Source organism: Parasteatoda tepidariorum, chromosome 8, assembly GCF_982258835.1.
Source record: "Parasteatoda tepidariorum strain Cologne lab strain chromosome 8, Ptep-v5.0, whole genome shotgun sequence".
In the NCBI taxonomy this organism is placed as follows: Eukaryota; Metazoa; Arthropoda; class Arachnida; order Araneae; family Theridiidae; genus Parasteatoda; species Parasteatoda tepidariorum.
This window is the reverse complement of record NC_141762.1, coordinates 96,344,619-96,355,034: the sequence shown is the minus strand read 5'-3', so window position 1 is coordinate 96,355,034 and position 10,416 is coordinate 96,344,619. Positions and strand designations below refer to the sequence as shown.

Genomic DNA, 10,416 nt, shown 5'->3' with positions numbered 1-10,416 from the left:
TGATCATCTTTTCATCTCCTAGTAGCATCAGTGGCGGCTGGCAGTTGTCGCAGTCGACACATAAACATTTCGCTTCTGGAAGGGCGATCCAAAAAATTACGATGGTGATAGATTGATTTTCGTTCTTGTCGAAAAAAAAAAACCGCATCCTTGGGGAGTCGGCGGGCAGGTATTACGCCATTAAGAAAGGAGTGAAGTTCCTTCCCTCAAACAGAGAGAAAACCGAAGCAAAATAAACGCTCAGTACGCGAGCGAGGTAACTGAGAAAAATCAGAGTATCGAATAATCACTTAAATGTTCATGGCGAGGAAAAAAAAACAAAACAATCACAGCCCGCAGAAGGCAACCACAGAGGGTCGGAGAAATATGACCGCCATATATTTAAACAAAAATAAAACTCCGTCTCTCCAAAGAGAGGAGGGGGTGAAAATGAAAAACCCCTGTTAAGGGATCGTAAGATGGTGTTGACAAAAACCTCGAATGCTTCCCGCTCCCAGAAATGGGCGGTATTTAAAGAAATAGCTAGAAGTGGAAGTTAAACTTCCTAAAAAGCCAAAAGAATCCAGCTTAAGGAGCGAAATGAACTGAGTTAACAAACCCCTTAAATTTAAGCAGAATTAAATACTAACGGCGACCGTACAGTAACGAAAAACATGTGTTGACATCAAAGGTCGCCGACAGCTTTTTTTCCACGAAAAGGAGTGTCTGAGGAATGTGCAAGGAGCTTCCTGGGGAAAATGTCCTCATTGCGCTAACGCGTTAAGGGGCGAGAAGAAAAAAGATGAAGACAATAAAAACTGAATCAAAAATTATAAATTAAGCCGAAAAATTAGTATTTTGATTAAATAAAACGGGATATTTAGAAATTAGGCTGTGACTTAATGTCACAACTTCCCATCCTCCTTTCCTCCCTTAACCAATCAGCTTCTTAAGTTTTCTGACGTCAACAAGCAGGCATCAGATTACGTCATTTTGTTGCCTGTTTTACATATATTTTGGTCAAAATAAGTTAATCTGTTATGTTCAATTTGTGTTATTATGATTTTATTTGAATTTATTCAGTGATTTTAAAGTCAAGTAGGATTTAAGTAGGATTTTATAATGTTGAATATGAACAATGCGCATGCTCAAGGTTTTCTTCCGAACCATCAGTGACATTCAAGAACTTGGATAGTGTCCGCGAATCATCAAATTTCTTGGACAGAGAAATTCTACCAATTTCTCGGTTTCAAGGACTTGGACCGTGTGAACAGGCTTTAAAATTACTAAATATATTCAAATAAAACCATAATAACACAAATAGACCATAACAGATGAGTTTATTTGGACTAAAATATATGAAAACAGACAACAAAAGGACGTAATCTGATGCCTGTTTATTGACGTCACAAAACTTAAGAAGCTGATTGGTTTCGGATGGAAAATAGAACATGCTTTACTATCATCCAAGAATTTGGATGACCGTTTCCATATATATACACTGGTGTGCAAAACTTAAGCAACAAGTGGTTTTTCGGCCACAGCTCCCCAACAAAGTATAAGATAGCCATGAAATTGCAGTATAATATGCACGTAATTCAGTAGAAAGATTATTTGTATGCAAATTTTAGAAATAAAACGTCGTAGGTGATGTAAGTGTACGTAAACCTTGTGGGTCGGCTCGCGCAGGTCAAAGCTGTGATAAAAGGATGAAAAGCACCGTAGTTAAAGATATTCGCTGCAAGTGCAAGTGATTTGTTTTGTGAAACATGTCTTCAAGAAATCATTTAGACGACTTTACTCGAGGAAGAATGATTGGGAAGCTTGAGGAAGGGCGTAGTGTGACCAGTGTCGCCCAAGAGTTCGGGATCAACAAAAGTGTTGTTTCTAGTGCTTGGAATGCCTTTAAAACTACTGGTACAGCTGTTCGGAAGGTTGGTGGTGGCCGTCCAAGGAAAACAACACCAAGAGATGACCGTTACATTGTCCTCCAGGCGAAAAGAAACCGTTTTCAGTCAGCGACCGTCATATCTCAGCAACTGTGCACAACCACAGGACGACAAGTATCAAGATTTACAGTGGTCAGACGACTCCAAAAAGGTGGCTTATTTGCTAGACTTCCTGAATGCTGCATACCTTCAAAAGTTAGCCATCGGCGGCACCGTTTAGAGTGGTGCAGAGAAAACGAAACCTGGACACCTCATCAATGGAGTCGCGTCCTCTTCACAGATGAGAGTCGTTTTAGTGCTACAAGAGATTCTCAACGTCAGTTGATCTGGAGAGAGGTTGGAGCTCGAGTTCATCCCAATAACATCGCGGAAAGAGATCGTTACGGTGGTCCTAGAGTTGTCGTCTGGGGTGGCGTTATGTTGAACGGGCGGACTGAGCTTCAGATCTTCGACCGAGGTTCTGTAACTGGGGACCGCTACTGCAATGAGGTAATCCTACCCCATGTGCGTCTGTTCCGAGGGGCCATTGGACCAGACTTCATTTTTATGGATGACAATGCCCGGCCACACCGTACTGCTAATGTTCAAGAGCTACTGGAAAGTGAAGATATCACACGAATGGATTGGCCAGCTTACTCTCCAGATCTAAATCCCATAGAGCATGTGTGGGATGCATTAGGGAGACGTCTTGCGGCACGACAGTATCCTCCTGGTAACACCCATCAGCTGAAAGATGCGTTAAAGGAGGAATGTAGACGTTTACCCCAAGAACTTCTGGATAATCTGGTGCTTAGCATGGAGAGACGATGCCAAGCAACAATTACAGTAAGGGGAGGGCATATCCCATACTAGGGAACATCTGCCAGTTGTACTTGCGCTTCTTCAGGCAATCATGCGTAACGCCACTATATGTCAAATAAAGCCTTTTTTTGTTCCATACTCTACTTTAAGCTTTATATTCATTTCTGCGCCATTATTCTTTTACCATCGTTTAAGTACAAAATAATGTACATCATATTCAAATTTCATGTCAATCGGATGATTTCTTGTAGAGTTATGTCAAAAAACGCACTTGTTGCTTAAGTTTTGCACACCAGTGTTGTATGTATCATGACAAAGATTTCGAGTGTATATTTATAAAGAGCAGTGACGGCTTAGTATAATAGTTGAAGCACATACCTCTAAAACGTCGTTTTGGTCAATTTCACAATTTTCAAAACCTCCTTTGTACAGATATTGCATGACGAACTACAAAATAAAAATAATTATGTAGAATATCTTCTAGTAATTTTAAAACAAACCGTTATTTAAATCATCTTAATTCCTCAAGCACTCTCTGATAAAAGAAAATTTTTAAAAAATCACACATTTTTAATTATTCATTTTTTCAATAACTATTTGATCGATTTCGCATTCTATGGTTTGCACACAAAAATCGATTAATTTTAAGGTATTTCCTCTGGGAGAAAAAACTCGCTAAATTGGCAATTCTTTTAAAGCAGTACATTAGTTTATTCATTCTTTTTTACAGTATAAAATACAGGGCTCGAAAAAACTCAGAAATTTTACCCGTCCCCGAGGACGGCTTGTCCAACAATGCACCCGTCCTCCGTTGAAACTAACCCGTCGCTTCGAAATAAATAAAAATATAATTTTCTCCTATTTATTACAATATAAATTGCACAATGAATTAGTCGTCAGTAGAATTACATTATACAGTAATAAAAGAAATACTAGGTTATACTAATAGTAACCTAGTATTTCGTTTATGAAATAATTTAAATGACAAGGGTCAAGTTATCTGGAATGTCAAGTTATCCGAGGGTACTGCGTTTTTTAAATGAATCAAATATGACGTTTGCCAGTTCCACAATCAAGCCAATGATTTACAGAGGTTTCTGAACAGAAATCTGAAAGGGGTTTTCCATTTAGGTAGATGTTCATAGTTGCTTTTAAAACTTCTTGTTTAAGACCAGTACGTATTGTGTTTTTTTGTAAGTTTATTGCTGTAAAGCCCCTTTCAACCACTGCAATACTCCCAGACAGAGAAAACATCAATATATGCGCAGTATGTTGCTGTATTGTGGGTCATTTTGCTGCCTTGTAGCTTACAAGACTCTTTGTAAGATAACAAAAATTGAAAATGTATCACGAACATTAACGGGAAAATGGCCGTCCGCGCGGACGTCGGATTCGAGAAATTCGTTGTCCGCGGAGAATTTTTGACCGTCGAGGACGGGCGGACCGGCTGTTTTTCGAGCCCTGATAAAATATCTTTCTAAATAAGTATCATAAGCTCAACAAAAATTCGTTAATTCTTAACCAAAGTCCTAACTTTCTAGTGGGACGGAAATTTTTTTTGCTCAGATTCCAGCTAACCTGCTTAAGAGGACGCCATACTACTGGAGAAAAGTTTCGTTGCAAATTCTCTTTCACCTCTCATAACTAATTTAAAGTATGGAAAAAGTGAGTTCAGACGAACCCAAAGTAAGCCGTGAAGTTTCCAATACTGAAAAGAAACTTTTAAAATGTCAAAATAAAATTAAAAAATGAACCTTAATCAAATTGCAAAAATTTTAGCTTAAAAAAAATCAACAAAAAAGTTGTGATCACCTTATTACGATTACTGGTTACCTATTGGTCAAATGCTTTTTCTTTTTTAATTGGCCACTTCAAATCATGGGTCGCAAAAACTGTCTCAATTGATGTTTGTCGTCGGATTGATTTTCAAATCCTGCCTATGTACGTGTTTCAAGACGTCACAAAATACTTCTCCCTCTTCAACATTCATATTTATATTGAAATCACCGTCAAGCCAGTAATTATAAGTTAATAAAAAAGAGCTTAAAAATACTTTAAATTATTATATAAATACATTAAAAATGCCTGCTAGTGAAAATAAAAATAAAAACAGCAGCGGTCGTCATAGCAACGCATGCGCATTGTTTACTATTACTCTTGAACACAGTTGAAAAGTGTGTGGACGCCATCAAACCCGAACCAAGACTCATTTTGCCAATGAGTAATAAATTATAAGAAGATAACTTAGGATTTCGGCATGGAGAAGTTCTCTTCCAATAATTTGTTTTCATTTCGATATTTTGATTTTTTTTTTCAGTAATTGAAACTTCATTGCTTTCTCTAAGTGTGTCTGTACTCACTTTTTCTTTCTTTTAAATTTTAAAGGTGAAAGAAAATTTGCCATTAAAAGTTTCTCCCGTAGTATGGCATTCTCCTAAGCGTCAATTTGATACCAGAAAATTTTTTAAAATTCAATTTCTGATGGTCTCAATAATGTGCATGGTGCGTAACGTTTTTAAAAAGAGTTTAAATGTGTTTATTTTCGATTTTCGTTTTTTAAAGGCCCTTAAAGGTGCTTTTGTCATTGGGTGTTTTTAAAGAGTGCTTAATTTTCCCTTTTCGAAAATGAGATTTGTCGATTTTCGCTACGTTTTATGCAAAAGGTTGCTTTTCACATTGTTCTATTCAACGTTTTCATAATTCATTCAACCACAATCCATTTCGGCGTCCTGTGTTTCCATAGCGTATGAAAACGCCAATCATTTTACATGTTTGAAGAAATAAATACTTGTGAGTCCGCATGTGCATGTACTGAGCTGGATTCGGTGAGATTATTGCACACTCATATGCAACTCTGCTGCATTCTCAATTTCGGGCTTCTTTTTCCACCCTCTGATATCGAACCGAAAAATCTCTTGAACATTCTATAATAACTAAAACATAATCAATAAAAAAAAAAGTTCTTTGTCAGAAACTAGTTATTTTATCATGATCATGTAAAGTCTTTGAAAATTATTTTGCATTTTGACAACGTATATATTGCTTAAAAAGTACTTAAAAGGTGCTTATTTTTTGTTGAAAGATTTGGCTACGCACCCTGGTATGGTCCTGAAGATTAGGTTGTTTTTGATTCATCAATTTTCTTGTTATCGGACACCTCAATTATTTTCAATTTGTATAAAGTATTAAGAGTAAAGCCTTTCTTCAAGTTTTAGGCTCTCTGGCCTTTATTTTCTCCCTTGGGCGAAAAGGCTTCGACAATATATACTTATATCACACATCTGTAGTCAACCATTTATCATCCACCACCTACCATCAAACATGCATAGTATTCTTTTAATTAACCTTATCATTAGCCTTTAATTAACCCTAACGCTTAATGAAGAGTCTTCATTAAGCGTTAGGCTTCATTAATTAACGCTTAATGAAGAGTCTTTTTTATTAATGAATGGTAACACTTTTATTAATAATGCACCGTTAATCAAATGATGAATGACTTACTTGAAATATGTCATATCGGATGTCATTAATTTGCACAACGGGAGGAACTCCCTCTGAGAATTTTGTGGAGAGCATCGACTTAAATCTCGGTGAGGCATTCACTAAGATGATTTTGTGAGCATAGAACACCCGACCCTCTACTCGGAACTGGACGTCGGACATCTCTGGATTATTCACATAAGTTGGATCTAGAAATTTAGATAATAACATTCATTATATTTCTGTATTTACAGTCCAAATTATTAGACGTACTATAAGATTCCATGTAAATTCTCAATTATCAGTTGATACGATACAGAATTATTGTTTTTACCCGACTGAAACCGGTTTGCACTTGTTTACGTTCGCGTATCAATTGCTTAACATTATAATGCAATACGATAAAAATAAATACAAATAGGAAGTATATATAAAAAAAAATTTGTAGTGGTAGACACACTACAGTACTTCCCCACCAGAATTATTTGTGTGTTAGAATTCGATGAACGGATACCACTAGTTGGTTCATTGCTGTTTTGTGAAAAGCTGGGAGAGCGGTATTAAGATAACCATACTTTTGCTGATCGTGAGAGCTGTATTAAGTTCACAGTCGTGGTTGCTCCTGTGTTGCCATTAGCAGTCGAGTGTATGCAGGCCGACGTTGTGTGTGATCGAGACTGAGTAGCAACAGCGTGAGGAGGTGGATAATGTAGCATCAACAATGTATATAAGATCTCGATTCTATGTTGGGGTACCTTTTCATAGATGAAGGTCGACATTGTCGATAGCTACCATCCCCACAGCTTCATTACGATTACAACAGTACCCATAACAGTTGGTCATTTTTTTTCCTGGTTTGACTCCCATAAACGCCACAACATTTCAAATCGTGGGTTCCAAAAACTGTCTCAATTGATGTTTGTCGTCGGATTGGTTTTCAAATCCTGCCTATGTACGTGTTTCAAGGCGTCACCTTCCTTCTTTAGTATTCATATTCATATTAAAACCACCGCCAAGACAGTCATTATAAGTTAATAACAAAAAAGAATATAAAAATACTTTGAATTATTATTATGTAAATACATTAAGAATGACTGCTGGTGAAAAAAAAAAATTCTAAAAAAATTATTAAATAGCAGCGATCGCCATAGCAACGCATGCAATGAATTATTATGTAATTCTGCGCTACATTTTAAGATAAAGTTATTCAGAAAGGTGGTCAAAATTTACAATTATTATTGTTGTGCGAATAACAACTGTTATAAATAACAGTTAAAGAGATCTGTTAAATGATTTAGAAATCAGCTTCATGTACAATGAGATGCAAGCAAAAATAGTATTTAATATATCCGCCAGTTTGTAAAGCGAAAATATTAAATTACGGTTATGAATTCATCAAATTTGTTTCAGCAATATAACAATAATTTGTCATAACAATATGTTACTTTAACAAATGATAACTTAAAAAAAGTACTTCTGTTCACCAATAGATCTAAATATTTATAATACTAAATAGATAATAATATTTGGACGTTGGAAGTGGAGGCACAAGCGTAAGCAAATAGAATTCGCGATCGCAACGAACTATAGGGGGCGTTGTTGTATGAGACGCATACCTGCGATTTCTACATGAACCGTCATTCAGTTACTCTAGAGACGTCGTTAATGTAGCATGTAGCATTGCAACGTTCCTTCTTTATTGTGACTAATTAAATTTAAAAAAGAAAAATGCTTGATATTCTTTCTTATGCAAACGAAAACAAAATGGTATCTCTTTTTATTAGAGAAGGAATATCCAAAACACATCGGAAAAATATTTGTACATTAACAGAAAAAAATATGCATATTCTTATAAGAGTTAAAACCTAATGCCCGAGAAATAGTTTTACTAAATTTAATGATATAACATGAAAGGCCCATTTAAACTTTACATTCTATAGTTTTAAGAATCATATTACTTCAAAAATTAAAATGAACAAAAAGTATACATAAGCCTCATAATTTTATGAAATTTAATTTTGTAAACAAAGTTTTTTGACAACAATTTTTATCAAAAAATTTCAAGTTTCAATAAAAATCATTATTTAGAAACTAAGAAACGTAAAATAAAGAATGCTGACGAAACAAAAACAAATGAACAATTCTATTTTGTCGCCATTTTTAGTGCTACAAAAATTCGTCTTTGGGATTTGCCAAAAACAAAACAAGATGCAATTGTATTTTTTTAGGAGGGAAATATTTTACCGAAAAAACGAAAATGTACCAATTCCCACAACATAAAACTTTATCTTGGTAAACGTACGTTTTGGAAATGTTATTTCATTTGGAATCTTATTTATCAGAGTTCATATGGCGATATGATTGTTTTGAATCTTTGCTAAACTCTATATCGGCTCATTTTCCACCGAAATCCGATTGACTATTTTGATTTTAAATAAAGTGTTTTATTTTATGAATTGTCGCAAAAATTTTAAGTGTAGATTAGCGGCACTTAAAAACCGCCAAATCTGTAGCGGCGGTGGCGTTAATAAGTAAGTACCGAATTTTTATTCCATACTTTTCTGAATCTTATTACTTCAAACATTGGAATATACAAAAAGTATACATAAACACATAATGTTATAACATTTAATTTTTCAAAAAAAGTATTTTGAGAACAATTTTTATCAAAAAATTATAAACTAAAAAACGGAAAATAAAGAATTCTTAGGATAAAAAAACGATTTCAAGAATTCTTTACATTAAATAAAAACTTTCATATTGTTTCTTTTTTTATTATTCTTATAGTTCTTAATCAGACGTAAAAAACCATTCTGTAGAGAACCATCATCAAATGAAAAAAAAATATTTACAGTCAAATTTTTTATTGTAAAAATCATTGCACTTACCTGATTTATAATTCCCGGAGAATTCCAAAATGATAAGTTCCTTGTTTGAAAACTTTATTCTCAAATAATAGATACATAGTTTATCCCTTCATTACTTTTAGATAACATACTACACAGCAAAATTTTATAATAGATATGAAATTGTATATGTAGCTAAAAACAGAATAGCTGAATTCTAGTTGAACTTATTCTTTTAAAACTAAAAAATACTTACCAAGAAAGCGATTAAAATTAATTAAGAATCAGCACAAATGGCACTATTTCAAGTAACTTGGATAATTTTTTATTGTTGTTTTCCGAATTATATGGATACAGAAATATATACTATTCTATAACGAAGAAGAATATGTTATAACTATTACAATTCTGTATGTTCTGAATTCATATTTATTCACTGGAATGACGAAAGCAATGTTGACTTCACTTTAATTCGTAATGAATTGAAGACAGAAGAAATGCATTTTACCTTAATACACACATCTGTAACAGTATCCGAAATCGGAAGTCATCAGTTGCAAGTTTGTTGATAATAGAAATTAAAAATTATTGCGGAATTTTTCTTCAAATGTTTGGCGTGTTCTGTTCCTGAAAGATTTACTAATATTCTGGAGATTTTTTTCAAGTTCTTCGGCCTTTTCCTTAGGGAAATTTTGTTTCTTATTTGCTGCTAAAAAATGGCGTCTGATTCAGTCAATGATTTCGATGGAACTAAATGAAAACGTGATAAATTAATGTCCGATATTTACAGGCTCCCGCTAGACGGCGTACTCGAGCGTTGCGATCGCGAATTCCTTTTAATACATATAAGTGAATAATTTTAACTTAAGTTGAAAAACTGCTTTTTGCCAAGAAACAATAATAAAACCAACAATCGGGGTTAGTGAGCGGCAATGAAGAGGGGGGTTAGTTCTTTATTATGGAATAATAGACACTTTGTGTAAATTAAGTCACTGGGAGAAATTTAATCACAAAATATAAAAATTATGTCACGCTAATAACCAGGAGCCGAACCAGGTAAAACTCGACGCCGTTTTAAAATCTGAATGAAATCAAATTTATAAAAAAGTGCTTTTTCACAAAATTCATATTTTTTAAAATAAACCCCTTTAAAATTTCAAATTTACGTATTTAATTCATTAAGTATAAGTAGCTTTATCAAATTATTGCTCATACTTATATTGAAATACTAATATTAAACGTAAAATGTAGCGACTGCTAAAAAATTTTATGCATTTTTTACAGTGATACTTTTTCACAAAAAAAGAAACCTAGAAACTTCGATTCCTGTAAATTTAAATATGCTTTTCTATTGCATGTAA

At 34.2% G+C, this 10,416-nt stretch overlaps 1 protein-coding gene across 8 annotated transcripts in view; it reads right to left on the bottom strand.

The window, feature by feature from the left end:
- Positions 1-10,416, bottom strand: part of LOC107453622 (ankyrin repeat and BTB/POZ domain-containing protein 2) — a 442,842-nt gene that overhangs the window by 281,567 nt on the left and 150,859 nt on the right. For 7 of the 8 annotated variants that reach the window (XM_087169461.1, XM_087169464.1, XM_087169465.1 and 4 more), the window contains exons 15-16: positions 6,231-6,418; positions 3,108-3,176 (exon numbers count right to left, since the gene is read on the bottom strand). The exons of the other annotated variant lie outside the window; for it this stretch is intronic. In XM_087169461.1, the coding sequence (XP_087025587.1) occupies positions 3,108-3,176; positions 6,231-6,418 (257 nt within the window). The remainder of the gene's footprint in view (positions 1-3,107; positions 3,177-6,230; positions 6,419-10,416) is intronic. 8 annotated transcript variants of the gene reach the window in all.